This window comes from Oncorhynchus gorbuscha, linkage group LG10, assembly GCF_021184085.1.
Source record: "Oncorhynchus gorbuscha isolate QuinsamMale2020 ecotype Even-year linkage group LG10, OgorEven_v1.0, whole genome shotgun sequence".
Taxonomy (NCBI): Eukaryota; Metazoa; Chordata; class Actinopteri; order Salmoniformes; family Salmonidae; genus Oncorhynchus; species Oncorhynchus gorbuscha.
In genome coordinates this window covers 91,069,423-91,084,559 of record NC_060182.1, presented here as the reverse complement: position 1 = coordinate 91,084,559, position 15,137 = coordinate 91,069,423, and the positions used below count along the sequence as shown (strand labels likewise).

The 15,137-nt window shown below is 44.0% G+C and overlaps 1 protein-coding gene across 5 annotated transcripts in view; it reads left to right on the top strand.

Moving 5' to 3' along the window:
* The window catches only part of LOC124046732 (neurexin-3a-like), a 707,599-nt gene that overhangs the window by 431,373 nt on the left and 261,089 nt on the right, over positions 1-15,137 (top strand). For 2 of the 5 annotated variants that reach the window (XM_046367447.1, XM_046367448.1), the window contains exon 1: positions 2,817-3,757. The exons of the other annotated variants lie outside the window; for them this stretch is intronic. In XM_046367447.1, coding sequence (XP_046223403.1) covers positions 3,382-3,757 — 376 coding nt within the window. In that variant the 5' untranslated portion in view covers positions 2,817-3,381. Of the gene's footprint in view, positions 1-2,816; positions 3,758-15,137 lie in introns of those variants that run through there. 5 annotated transcript variants of the gene reach the window in all.

The following is a 15,137-nucleotide window of genomic DNA, read 5'->3' as shown; positions in this document are numbered from 1 at the left end:
CTCCACGTGGGTCGTGCGCGCTGGGACCACCAGAGTAGGATGGCCGCACGCGGTGAGGAGCGTTTGTATGGTCTGTGCAGAGAGGAGAGAACAGGGATAAACAGACACATAGTTGACAGGCTACAGAAGAGGCTACGCTAATGCAAAGGAGATTGGAATGACAAGTGGACTACACGTCTCGAATGTTCAGAAAGTTAAGCTACGTAGCAAGAATCATATTGACTAAAATTATTAAAATGATACAGTACTGCTGAAGTAGGCCAGCTGGCAGTGGGTGCGTTGTTGACACTACACTAATCAAGTCGTTCCGTTGAGTGTAATAGTTTCTGCAGTGTTGCTATTCGGGGGCTAGCAGGCTAGCTAGCAGTGTTGTTTACGTTACGTTGCGTTAAAAGAACGACAATAGATGGCTAGCGAACCTAGAAAATCGCTCTAGACTACACAATTATCTTTGATACAAAGACGGCTATGTAGCTAGCTAAGTAGCTAGCTACGATCAAACAAATCAAACCGTTGTACTGTAATGAAATGAAGTGAAAATGTGATACTACCTGTGAATGCGACCGGGTAGTTGAGTTCTATACAGAAGACGTTGGCTAGCGTTGAAGACGTTGGCTAGAAAAGTACAGATACACCACCGAAAACGACTTAAGTAGTACTTTAAAGTGTTTTTACTGAAGTCATTTACACCACTGGTAAATACGTTATTAACGACAGCCGGCAGTCTACATGGCAGCATTTGTATAGCTTTGTGAAATGTTAGGCTTAGCATGAGAAAAGGACTACCAAATGTATTTATTTTATTTTTTTATTTTTTTTATTTCACCTTTATTTAACCAGGTAGGCTAGTTGAGAACAGGTTCTCATTTGCAACTGCGACCTGGCCAAGATAAAGCATAGCAGTGTGAACAGACAACACAGAGTTACACATGGAGTAAACAATTAACAAGTCAATAACACAGAGAAAAAAAGGGGAGTCTATATACAATGTGTGCAAAAGGCATGAGGAGGTAGGCGAATAATTACAATATTGCAGATTAACACTGGAGTGATAAATAGGCCTCCCAATGAACAGTTATCCATTAGCTGAACCAAAGCTGTAGGCTACTTGCTCTGGCACCAAAGAAAGCCTATCACCGAATCAATAGGTGGCCGCATAGACATGTCATAATCGGTAGTGGGCCCGAGGTCTGGACATTTTGTCTCATTTTGAAATGTGAGAAATGTTTGCAATTCTTCACATAGTACAATAGGTGTGTCAGGTGGTTCAATTGTACTTTCTTTTTTTAATGTAAAATGAAGCGAATTAGATAATGCTGGGTATTTTGCATTAAAAACACAATTATTTTGGTGAAATCACAAATGGATGGTTAGAAATAGCATCGAATGTCCTTGTTCTATATTAGAGTGGAAACATCAGTATATTTCTTGCACCTTAAGCTCGTTGGTGCTCCCTAATGTCCTATTTTGGGAAGCGTGGTGGGGGCTGCTGGTGACACACAGCATGAGTTGTTTAATGCGATCGGAGGGAAACAGAACCCTGGAAAAGCAAGGAGGATCAAAAGATGTTGCATTAGAATATCCCTTTTCAGTTTTGATTTTGAGTCTGTGAATTGCTGAGCAGGCAGCACATGTCCACGCAGCTTTTAGATCTGGTTCTCTCCCTATCTTTCTTTTCCTCTGACTTTTCTAGGTTTCCAGTATTCTTTCTCCTCTGCCTCTGTCTCTGTCTCTGTCTCTGTCTCTGTCTCTGTCTCTCTCTCTGTCTCTCTCTCTGTCTCTCTCTCTCTCTCTCTCTCTCTCTCTCTCTCTCTCTCTCTCTCTCTCTCTCTCTCTCTCTCTCTCTCTCTCTCTCTCTCTCTCTCCTATCTCTCTCCCCCCTCTATCTCTCTCTCTCTCCTCTCTCTCTCTGTTTGTTCTGTCTCTGTTTGTCTCTCTCTCATTTTGTCTTTCCTATTATTACTCCTCTCCCTCCATATATTTTTCCATCCCTTTCTCCCCTGATCATTGCTGGTTACAGCAGTCTCCACGCACCACCCCCTCCTTTGCTCTCTCTGAAGATTTGCATTATGTTAATGGTCCATTTGTATATTCTCCCTCTCCGTCCCCTTATCCCCAGGTTAGGATCACTCTCTCAGTGTTGCTGTCTGCTGTATTCAGGTTAGGATCACTCTCTCAGTGTTGCTGCCTGCTGTATTCAGGTTAGGATCACTCTCTCAGTGTTGCTGCCTGCTGTATTCAGGTTAGGATCCAATTAGGGTCCTGTCTCATCTCAAACTGAGCAGGGGGCTGTGTTCAGGCGTTGAGCCTGAGACAGGCGGGGTGAGTGGAATCACCAGGATCCCCCCCCCCCCACACACACACACACACAGACACAGACACAGACACACACACACACACTCCTCCCTTAGAGGGGAGGATGAGACACTGAGACACACAGAAGAGAAGAGAAAGGAGATTCCTGGTCATGGTTTCTAAACTGCAGCAGTATAGGAGCTCTACAGTGGACCAGTACAATACAGAGAACACTGGTCTTTGTTCATGTGTTTACTTCCTCTGCAGGGATGAAGACAGATGAGTTGTGATAAACCAGGTGCTTATACTGGTTGTCTTCATCTGCACTCAAACTATATCTGCTTGAGAGAGAGAGAGAGAGAGAGAGAGAGAGAGAGAGAGAGAGAGAGAGAGAGAGAGAGAGAGAGAGAGAGAGAGAGAGAGAGAGAGAGAGAGAGAGAGAGAGAGAGAGAGAGAGAGAGAGAGAGAGAGAGAGAGAGAGAGGTAGAGAGAGAGAGAGAGAGAGAGAGAGGGGAGAGAGACGGAGAGAGACGGAGAGAGAGAGAGAGGTGATCTCCCATGTGTGACTGATAGCTGCTGGAGAGCGTGTGCACTACATCGGAGAGCGAGGGAGCCAGTGAATGAGCACAGGAGATACGCTCGCAGCCAGAAGAGCAGCAGGAGCGAACACAACTACGCAGGAAGCACCAGAGAGAGAGAGAAGGGGGGGTCCTCTGATTTTCTTTCCTTCAGAGAAAAGGGGAGCGTGAGAAAGAGAGAAAAAAAACACTCCTTTTTCTGTACCTTCAGGGCAAGGTGGCAAAGAGCGTAACGGTTGGGTGAGAGGAGCATGCGAAAGAGAACACCCAATGTTTATTTTCTCTGAGTGACAAATCAGAACGTGAGAACTATAGTTAGAGCGTGTGTGCTGTTCTTCAAATCGGTCAGAGATCTTAAGGAGATCTTAGAGATCCTCTACTTCTCTACTTCGGGTGATAGAGCTGGACCTGTGGGGTTAGCTGAAACTGAAGCGGACCCGAATCCGGAGATAACCCGGGTGGACGTGGGTTTGGTTCTGAGTGATCCTAGTATGGCGTTGTCTCTATCATGAGCCTGGTCTCTGTGGAGTTCGCCCCACCCCGTACCGTACGTCTGTTGTCAGGTCTTCGGGCTTGGATCATGCTTCGTCCTGCCGGTGGTGCAATGTCGCGGGGCTCCAAGGATGGGGGGGCGTACCACCTCTCCAGCCCCCTCCGCCTGCGCCTGAGCCCCTGGATGTGGTCTCTGACTCTAGGATGTATCACTGGGTCTGTGTGGAGTTCTTCTCCCAGGGGGAGGCAGGATAACAACGTGGCTGCCGCCAGACTTCCAGGGCAGGCTACATCCTATACGTACCCCGAGCATCAACTCCACGGGACGCGGCATCAGTCCTCTGCATCTGTCTCCATCTACCACTGGCCAGCCTCACTTAGGGGTGGCCACGGTGAGTCACACTTTAGACCCTAAACTTACTCAGTAACCCTGTGTTCTTGAACCCGAACAGGTTTTTTTTTCTGAATCAAAAGGTTGGTTGTGGGCATGTGTCTGGGGGCTGGGAAACGTGTCTACTCGATACGATCAGCGTGGCTGAATCGTTTGGACGAAAGGTCCCCCATCTCGGTGGGGTTAGAGACATCTTGGTGGGGTTAGAGACATCTTGGCAGTGTTAGAGACATCTTGGTGGGGTTAGAGACATCTTGGTGGGGTTAGAGACATCTTGGCAGTGTTAGAGACATCTTGGTGGGGTTAGAGACATCTTGGTGGGGTTAGAGACATCTTGGCGGGGTTAGAGACATCTTGGTGGGGTTAGAGACATCTTGGTGGGGTTAGAGACATCTTGGTGGGGTTAGAGACATCTTGGCGGTATTAGAGACATCTTGGCGGTATTAGAGACATCTTGGCGGTATTAGAGACATCTTGGCGGTATTAGAGACATCTTGGCGGTATTAGAGACATCTTGGCAGTGTTAGAGACATCTTGGTGGGGTTAGAGACATCTTGGTGGGGTTAGAGACATCTTGGTGGGGTTAGAGACATCTTGGCGGTATTAGAGACATCTTGGTGGGGTTAGAGACATCTTGGTGGGGTTAGAGACATCTTGGCGGTGTTAGAGACATTTGAGCTTTTTTTTAAGCCAATTTCCTTTTCCTGCATTTCTACACGATTCAAGGAGCTGAGAGATTTATTTGCAATTTGAAAGCTAATTTCCTGCAATTCATGCATTTTGCCCTGGCTAATGCTGTGTTCTTCTACTCAAATATAAATATAAAATATAACAACAAAATCACTCAATTGTTTTATTCCCTTTGACTGTCTAACTTTTATTTTGGTCATTGTTAGTTCTCAAATATTACACTATGAATATATATATATATATAAGTCTATTATCATTAATACATCATTTATAAATCAAATATACAAGTCTATTATCATTAATATTCATTTATATCTGATTGTTTAATGTTTACACTGATAGTATTTTTTTCCTCCTGAAAATATGTATTTTTATTATTATTAAATGCTTAGGTGGCCAAGAATAACAATGACAGTAAAATCCCAGCCTAAAGCCCTAACTGTAAACCCTAACCTCACTCCATGTTCTCGAATCTAAAGCACCCCCGGGGCAACCTAGGGGCAACATAGGGTTTAATACTTTCCAGAGAATCGACCAAATTCACATCCTGAGAAAATTGCAAGAAATTACCAGGCATCCCGGTATTCCCTTTCGAACCTATTTTGTTTCACTCTGTTTGTGTTTCTCTCTCATGGTCTGTCTCTCTCTCTCTCTGTCTCTCTCCCATGGTCTGTCTCTCTCTCATGGTCTGTCTCTCTCTCATGGTCTGTCTCTCTCTCATGGTCTGTCTCTCTCTGTCTGTCTGTTTTTCTCTCTTTCTGTTTCTCTGTCTGCCTGTCTCTCTCTCATGGTCTGTCTCTCTCTCTCTGTCTGTCTTTCTCTCTTTCTGTTTCTCTCTCTGTCTGTCTCTCTCTGTCCCTCTTTGTCTGTTTCTCTCTCTGCCTGTCTCTCTCTCATGGTCTGTCTCTCTCTCATGGTCTGTCTCTCTCTCATGGTCTGTCTCTCTCTCATGGTCTGTCTCTCTCTGTCTGTCTGTCTTTCTCTCTTTCTGTTTCTTTGTCTTCCTGTCTCTCTCTCATGGTCTGTCTCTCTCTGTCTGCCTTTCTCTCTTTCTGTTTCTCTCTCTGTCTGTCTCTCTCTGTCCCTCTCTGGCTGTTTCTCTCTCTGCCTGTCTCTCTCTCATGGTCTGTCTCTCTCTCTGTCTGTCTTTCTCTCTTTCTGTTTCTCTGTCTGTCTGTCTCTCTCTGTCTGTTTCTCTCTCTTTCTGTCTCTCTGTCCCTCTCTGTCTGTTTCTCTCTCTGTCTGTCCCTCTGTCTGTTTCTCTCTCTGTCTGTCTCTCTCTCATGGTCTGTCTCTCTCTATCTCTGTTTTTCTCTCTCTGTCTGTCCCTCTCTGTCTGTCTCTCTCTGTCCCTCTCTGTCTGTTTCTCTCTCTGTCTGTTTCTGTTATCGCTCTGTCCCTCTGTCTTTTTCTCTCTCTGTCTGTTTCTCTCTCTGTCTGTTATCTCTCTGTCCCTCTGTCCGTTTCTCTCTCTGTCTGTCTCTGTCTGTTATCGCTCTGTCTCTCTCAGTCTGTTATCTCTCTGTCCCTCTCTGTCTGTTATCTCTCTGTCCCTCTCTGTCTGTTTCTCTCTCTGTCTGTCCCTAGCAATAATCCAAACAGTTTTGATTGGACAAATTCACGTAATCTGCGTAATAAATACGCCCCAGTCGAGCCAGCACAAGGGAGAGAAAGGAGGGGGCAGGCAGAAAAATACTTGACAGGCAGAAAAATACTTACGTCTTTGTAATCTGTTTTGGATGCCTCGCAAATTCACCAAAGTTTGCCTTGTCCGCTCTGGTTTTGTTTAAATTACACAACTTTCCCCAGACCTTTATAGCCAACCTGGAATCAGAGCATTTCATATTATTTTGAAGATAAATCTGAGACACTCCATTTATGTTAAGTTTTGCTAAGTTTTGTATTGTCGCGGCCGTCAAAAGAAGCAGACCAAGGTGCAGCGTGGTGAGCGTACATTTTCCTCTTTATTTTAGAATGATGCCAACAAAACAAGAAACAAAACGAACAACTTGAAGCTCTAGTGCCACTAACAAAGTCAACCACCCAAACTGAAAGGAGGGGAAAAGGTCTACCTAAGTATGGTTCCCAATCAGAGACAGCAATAGACAGCTGACCCTGATTGAGAACCATACCCGGCCAAAACATAGAAACACAAAATCATAGAAAACAAAACATAGAATGCCCACCACAAATCCCACCCTGACCAAACCAAATAGAGACATAAAAGGCTTTCTAAGGTCAGGGAGTGTCATGTATTCACTCATTTTTGGATATCATTTATTTCTCGTATGAGCCAAATGCAACAACCTTACAGTCAAATGCTTACTTACAAGACCTTAACCAACAATACAGTTTTAAGAAAAAAACGAAGAAAATTAAAGATATGAATAACAAATAATTAAAGAGGAACAGTAAAATAAGAATAGCCAGTCTATATACCGGAACAGAGTAAATGTGCGGGGCCACCGGTGTCGAGGTTATTGAGGTAATATATACTTTTGGGAAGGTAGGCGGCCTAGTGGTTAGAGTGTTGGACTTGTAACCGAAAGGTTGCCAGATTGAATCCCCGAACTGACAAGGTACAAATCTGTCATTCTGCACCTGAACAAGGCAGTTAACCCACTGTTCCTAGGCCATCATTGAAAATAAGAATTTGTTCATAACTGACTTGCCTAGTTAAATGACAGTAATATATATATATTATGTTATATATATATTTAAATGTAGGTAGAGTTATTAAAGTGACCATTCATAGATAATGACAGAGAGTAGCAGTAGTGTAGCAGGTGGGTGCAATGCAAATAGTTTAGGTAGTCATTTGATTAGATGTTCAGGAGTCTTATGGCTTGGGGGTAGAAGCTGTTTAGGTGCTTCTTGGACCAACACTTGGCACAGTCTTTGACAATTTTTAGGAATCTTCCTCTGACAGGGCCTTCTTCTGGAGGTCCCGGATGGCAGGAAGGTTGGCACCGGTGATGTATTGGGCCTCTGTAGTGCATTGCGGTCGGAGGCCAAGCAGTTGCCATACCAGGTTGTGATGCAACCCGTCAGGATGCTCTTGATGGTGAAGCTGTAAAACCTTTTGAGGATCTGAGGACCCATTCCAAATCTTTTCAGTCTCCTGAATGGGAATAGGTTTTGTCGTGCCGTCTTCACGACTGTCTTGGTGTGTATGGAACACGTTAGTTTGTTGGTGATGTGGATGCCAACGCTCTTGACCTGCTCCACTACAGCCCCATCGATGAGAATGGGGGCGTGGTCGGTCCTCCTTTTCCTGTAGTCCACAATCCTCTCCTTTATCTTGATCACGTTGAGAGAGAGGTTGTTGTCCTTGCACAACACAGTCAGATCTCTAACCTCCTCCCTATAGCCTGTTTTATCGTTGTCTGTGATCAGGCCTACCTACCACTGTTGTGTCATCGGCAAACGTAATGATGGTGTTTGAGTCGTTCCTGGCCTTGCAGTCATTAATGAACAGGGAGTATGCACCCCTGAGGGGCCCCCGTGTTGAGGATCAGCATGGCGGATGTGTTTTTACCTACCCTTACCACCTGGGGGCGTCCAGTACAGGATCCAGTTGCAGAGGGAGGTGTTTAGTCCCAGGGTCCTTAGCTTATTGATGAGCTTTGAGGGCACCACGGTGTTGAACGCTAAGCTGTAGTCAATGAACAGCATTCTCACATAGGTGTTCCCTTTGTCCAGGTTGTGAAAGGGCAGTGTCGAGAGCAATAGACATTGCATCATCTGTGGATCTGTTGGGGCGGTATGCAAATTGGAGTGGGTCTAGGGTTTCTGGGATAATGGTGTTGATGTGAGCCATGACCAGCCTTTCAAAGCACTTCATGGCTACAGACGTGAATGCCCTACATGAATGCTCTACAACCCCTACAGGTCGGTAGTCAATTAGGCAGGTTACCTTAGTGTTCTTGGGAACAGGGACTATTGTGGTCTGCTTGAAACATGTTGTATTACAGATTCACATAGGGAAAATGCCACTGATGACACTTGGTCAGCGCATGTACACGTCCTGGTAATCCGCCTGAATGTTGACCTGTTTAAAGGTCTCACATCGGCTACGGAGAGGGTGATCACACAGTCGTCCGAAACAGCTGATGCTCTCGTGCATATTTCAGTGTTACTTGCCTTGAAGCGATCATAGAAGTTATTTAGATCATCTGGTAGGCTTAGCTGATCTCGGCTGTGCTTCCCTTTGCAGTCTGTAAAAGTTGGCAAGCCCTGCCACATCCGATGAGCATCGGAGCCAGTGTAGTACAATTCGATCTTTGTCCTGTATTGATGCTTTGCCTATTTGATGGTTCGTGGGAGGGCATTCTTATAAGCTTCCTGGTTAGAGTCCCGCTCCTTGAAAGCGGAAGCTCTACCATTTAATTCAGTGTGAATGTTGAGTGTAGTCTATGGCTTCTGGTTGGGGTATGTACGTACAGTCACTGTGGGGAAGACATCCTCAATGCACTCATTGATGAAGCCAATGACTGATGTGGTGTGCTCCTCAAATCCATCTGAAGATACACAGAACATTTTCCAGTCTGTGCTAGCATTTTTTATAGACCTTGATGACTGGTGCTTCCTGCTTTAATTTGCGTGTAATCTTTGTGTGTGGAGTAAATGTGGTCTAGAGTTTTTTTTCCCTCTGGTTACACATTTAAAATGCTGATATGAATGAGGTAAAACTGATTTAAGCTTCCTTGCATTAAAGCCACTAGGAGCGCCATCTTTGGATAAGCGTTTTCCAGTTTTCTTATGGCGGAATACAGCTCATTGAGTGCGGTCTTAGTGCATCGGTCTGTGTTGGTATGTAGACAGATACAAAAAATACAGATATAAACTCTCTAGGTAGATAGTGTGGTCTACAGCTTGTCTTGAGATACTGTACCTCAGGCGAGCAAAACTTTAAGACTTCCTTAGTTATCGTGCACCAGCTGTTGTTTACAAATACACATAGGCCCCCGCCCCGTGTCTTAACAGAGGCTGCGGTTCTATCCTGCCGATAGGGTGTATAACCCACCAGACGTATGTTTTTAATGTTATCGTTCAGCCAAAAACTCGGTGAAACATAATATATTACATTTTTTATTGTCCCGTTGGTAGGACATACATGCTTTCAGTTCGTTCCATTTATTTTCCAGCGATTGAAGGTTAGCTAACTGTAGGGAGGGCAATGGCAGATTAGTCACTCGTTGCCTGATCCTCACAAGGCACCCTGATCTCTTTCCACGAAATCTCAGTTTCTTTCTCCAGTGATTGACGGGGATGAGGGCCTGTTCGGGTGTTTGGAGTATATCCTTCCCGTCTGACTCATTAAAGAAAAACTTCCAATTTGAGGTTTGTAATCACTGTTCTGATGTCCAGAAGCTCTTTTCAGTCTTAAAATATGCTAGCAGAAACATTATGTACAGAACAAGTTACAAATAATTAAGAACCAGTAAAACAGCAGCCATCCTCTCCGGCGCCATCTTTTCTAACGTTATGAAATATCTCCCATTTCGTATGATATGGTACAAATCTGCAAAAAGTATGATATGTTACGAATTCTAGCTAGATGGCTAACGTTAGCTAGCTGGCTAATGTTAGCTAGGCTAGGGGTTACGGTTAGGGTTAAGTATAGGAGCTAGGTCAAAGGGTTAAGGTTAGGGTTCGGGGAAGGGTTAGCTAAAAGGGTTAAGGTTAGGGTTCGGGGAAGGGTTAGCTAAAAGGGTTACGTTTAGAGGAAGGATTAGAAGAAGGATTTGCTAACATGCTAAGTAGTTGCAAAGTCGAAAAAATAGCAAGTGGTTGCAAAGTTGAAGTTGTCCACGATGAGATTTGAACTCGCCATTTTCGGGTGGCTTGACGTTCATGTTACAGGCACACATTCACCTCGACCAATCAACCTACATTAATTATTGCCTTAAGTAACCCTCTGTCTTATGTAACAGATAATTGTGTGTCTCGGATTTACATTTACAGTTTTACGTCTAGTCTATGAGACCAGACTCTTATAAGCGATTGCCTATAATACAGAAAATAATGATTTGTGATAACTGCACTGCGATTTTAGCTTTAGAAATTAAATTCAAATTTGCCTCCGGATTTTCTTAATGTTAACGATCCCAATTTGGTATGAACATTTTAACCTTCACACCCTTAAAATAAACCTCCCTTTCTCCCCCTCCTCTCTTTTATCCTCTCTTCTCACCTCTCCTCCCTTCGCTCTACTCTCTTCTGTCTCCTGTGCTCTGCGTGTTGCTGACTCTGATTAGGGTCCCAGAGGAAAGAGCCACAGGTTGTAGAGTCTATGCATTAGCTGAATGGCAGTAATGGGTCTGTGGTGGAGTCTTCTGCTGGGGAGAGGGGGAAAAGGAGATGAGAGCAGGGGACGAGTTTGGAGAGGGGAAAAGAGAGACGAATGTCAGGAGCTCTGAAAGGGCCTCTGTCGCTGTGATCTGGGGCTTTTTTTTACTGTTTAATGACTTGGAAGAAGACAGTGTTTCACTAGGCTGTAGAGTGCTGCTGGGTTTTGAGCGTGTGGGATCTGATGTGTGCAGCTATTTAGCTCTGCACCCCTCTCCCATGGTGCCACAGCAATTATTCCCCAAAAACATTGACTGAGGAAGTGGCTATATTCAAAGTGTGTGAGTCTTTGTGTGTGTGTCATGTGTAATATTGGTATTTTGAGTAGTTCACTTTTGTTATTCTGGAAAATGAAAGCCTATGGAAGTGTGATGAAAGTGATTATGAGTAATTCAATGTAGTGTGTGCATGGGATGGAGGCATAGATGCAATGAATGGTGTGTAACAAAAGCTCAAACACCAAAATCCAAAACCATTCATCTGGGACATTCCTATACCTGAGGCTATGTCTGCCTTTCTATCTCTCTCTCTGTCTCCCCCGCCATCCTCTCTCTCTCTCTCTCGCTCTCTCTGTCTCCCCCGCCTTCCTCTCTCTCTCTCTCTCTCTCTCTCTCTCTCTCTCTCTCTCCTCTCTCTCTCTCTCTCCTCCCCGCCATCCCCCCTCTCTCTCTATCTCTCTATCTCTCTCTGTCTCCCCCGCCATCCCCTCTCTCTCTCTCTCTCTCTCTCTCTCTCTCTCTCTCTCTCTCTCTCTCTCTCTCTCCCCCCCCCCCTCTCTCTCTGTCTCTCTCTCTCCTCTCTCTCTCTCTCTCCCTCTCTGTCTCCCCCGCCATCCCCTCTCTCTCTCTCTCTCTCTCTCTCTCTCTCTCTCTCTCTTGACTCTCTCTCTCTCTGTCTTAATCTCTTCCCCCCCCTCTCTCTGTCTTCTCTCTCTCTCTCTCTCTCTCTCTCTCTCTCTCTCCCTCTCTCCCCCCTCTCTCTCTCTCCCTCTTGTTCCCCCCGCTGTCCCCCTTTGTTTGCTCCCACCCCTTCTCTGTCTATCTCTCTCTCCCCCTCTCTCTCTGTCTCTCTCTTTCTCTCCCCAAACCCCCCCTCTACTCCCCCTCTCTCCTCCGGCCTCCAAATCTTTCAATTACACCTCCTCCTCAACTCTCCTCATTGTCTTGACTGTCTGGACTATGTTTAATCCTAAAAAATTTACTTTGGGATATTATTGAATGAAATCCCACTTAGTACTTGACTCACTTGTTCGTAAAGTTGTTGTTTGTTTGCAGGGCAGCAGCAGCAGCTGAGTATGGAAGCCTTCGTTCAGCAACATTTTAACCACAAATTCAGAAAATACCTTGGGTGAGACGGGAGGTGCATTCACGCTTAGCAGTGGAGTGATGAGGTACAGTGACTGGGGATTGTCTTAGTGGTGGAGTGTTGAGGTACAGTGACTGGGGATTGTCTTAGTGGTGGAGTGTTGAGGTACAGTGACTGAGGATTGTCTTAGTGGTGGAGTGTTGAGGTACAGTGACTGAGGATTTTCTTAGTGGTGGAGTGTTGAGGTACAGTGACTGAGGATTGTCTTAGTGGTGGAGTGTTGAGGTACAGTGACTGAGGATTGTCTTAGAGGTGGAGTGTTGAGGTACAGTGACTGAGGATTGTCTTAGAGGTGGAGTGTTGAGGTACAGTGACTGAGGATTGTCTTAGTGGTGGAGTGTTGAGGTACAGTGACTGAGGATTGTCTTAGTGGTGGAGTGTTGAGGTACAGTGACTGAGGATTGTCTTAGAGGTGGAGTGTTGAGGTACAGTGACTGAGGATTGTCTTAGTGGTGGAGTGTTGAGGTACAGTGACTGAGGATTGTCTTAGAGGTGGAGTGTTGAGGTACAGTGACTGAGGATTGTCTTAGTGGTGGAGTGTTGAGGTACAGTGACTGGGGTTGTCCTAGCTGAGCTTTATACATCTTTCATCCTGCTCATTAAGATTAAGAGTAGAGAGTAGAGTAGACTCCTCAGTGGAAATGCGTAGCAACAGAAGAGGAGAATACAATTCTCTTCTCACTTCTGAGAGACTTTTGCTGGGGTTTTCTAAAGCATCTGACAACTTTTCTTTTCAATGTGTGTATGTGTGAGCCTGTGTGTGTGTGTGTGTGTGTGTGTGTGTGTGTGTGTGTGTGTGTGTGTGTGTGTGTGTGTGTGTGTGTGTGTGTGTGTGTGTGTGTGTGTGTGTGTGTGTGTGTGTGTGTGTGTGTGTGTGTGTGTGTGTGTGTGTGTGCGCATGTGGGCGCGTGCGCGTCTGCGTGTGCGTGCACATGTGCTTGTGCGTGCACGTGTGCTTGTGTGTGTGCGTGTGTGTGTGTGTGTGCGTGACTAATCAGCCTCCTGTTGTCCCATCTCATTAAGAGAGCTAGCGTAGAGTTTACTGTGACTAGGAAGGCTTAACGTGTAAAGGGGATAACAACCTGTAGAAAACAAAGGCGACAGCTGGGGATTTGTCCCACAGACACGATGATCTGTTTGTCAACTTTGTCTCCAAACCAGGCTTATTAGTGGTTACAAAATCCCCACCACCAACAACAACAACTGTGTTCTCTTGTTACATGTTTTTTAACTAGTGATAGGAGAAAGAATCAATATAATTCAGTTTCACGGTATTATTTTTGGACAATATTAATTGATTTTTTTTTTACTGTCGGTAGCGTTAGATAGCTAGCGCTAGTCACCTATACCTGGGCCAAAACTCATGTCTTTTTTTATATATTCATTTTTGTTCTCCATCTTGTTTTTAAATAGTGAACCAAAATGTTTTCATCACTTTTATTTCCCTGACTGATCAAAACGTGCTTTCTCTTGTCTCTCTGTCTCTCTCTTGTCTTTCTCTTGTCTCTCTCTTGTCTCTCTCTTGTCTTTCTCTTGTCTTTCTCTTGTCTCTCTCTTGTCTCTCTCTTGTCTTTCTCTTGTCTTTCTCTTGTCTCTCTCTTGTCTCTCTCTTGTCTCTCTCTTGTCTCTCTCTTGTCTTTCTCTTGTCTCTCTTGTCTTTCTCTTGTCTCTCTCTTGTCTCTTTCTTGTCTTTCTCTTGTCTCTCTCTTGTCTTTCTCTTGTCTTTCTCTTGTCTCTCTCTTGTCTTTCTCTTGTCTCTCTCTTGTCTCTCTGCAGCAGACATATATTGAGAAATATGTTTAAACATCAAATCGTAATAAAATCGCAATATTGAATGACAAGACATATAGTGTGGTTATAATATCCTATCGTGAGGGTCTCTGGCAATTTCCAGCCTTAGTTTTTACAGGTTATAAAGCTAATATGCAGTATCAAATTAAACAGGTTGGTTCTATTTCTGAGGTGGGAAGTCTCAAAACATGTTTTCGCCCAAGCAAAGCCTATAAACTTTTAAGATTGACTTCTAGGAATAGCAATCCAAAAGATTCTCTGTAAATGTACTTAGCCTACACTATATACTATTTACTATCTACTAGGCGTAGAAGAGTTTGTGCACCTGCAGGAACCAGGGGGTTTGCTAAAGCATTTCCAAAAGGCCTGGCAATATGGCCAAAATATCATATTACAATGTTTTCATATTTTTTTTACAGTATTTTATGGTATTTTATATTCATGAATAAGAAAAGTTATGAATATGCTTTGAGTAGTTCATGACACTAGGGTAGTGACAACACATAAATGATGAGCAATTTTGATTGGTCTTACTCTATTCTGATTGTTGTATACAGTTCGAATCCAACAAATTTTCAGCATTTCCATCCATACATTATGTTTGTATAATTATATTTTGTATAATTTCTACAATATGCCACATATTGGCTGATATGGGCCTAATTAATTGGTGAACTGTTGGAATAATGAAACTAGAATGCTTATTTTAATTCTATAGTTGGGATATAATGGGCAGCACTTTCACTAAATTATTGTGTGACATGTCAATGAATGAAAACGACAGAGAGGATTTATTGTGACAGGGTAGGAATTAAATGATTGGTCAGTGTTTTCTAGGGGAACTTAATTAGATGTTACATTACATGTTTTTTTTATTCCTTCATGTGTCTAGATAGTATATACATGCTTTATCTGCTACTCTCTGATTTGGAAGATACCTTTGCAGAAACAACATGCTGATGCTATACCTACAGTACACCAGCACTGGCATCAGATTATATTAGCTACATCCTTCTGCTTTGACTCTTTGGACATTTAGAAAGGTAGCTGGCAAGCTAATTAGCGATTATCATTAGCAGCTAACATATTTAATCTAAGTTAAGCCCAAACAAAGACAAAACTAGCTATTTGCAGACAGTAAGATACACAAAATAATAGTATTTTAATAATGCTTGTGGATTTAT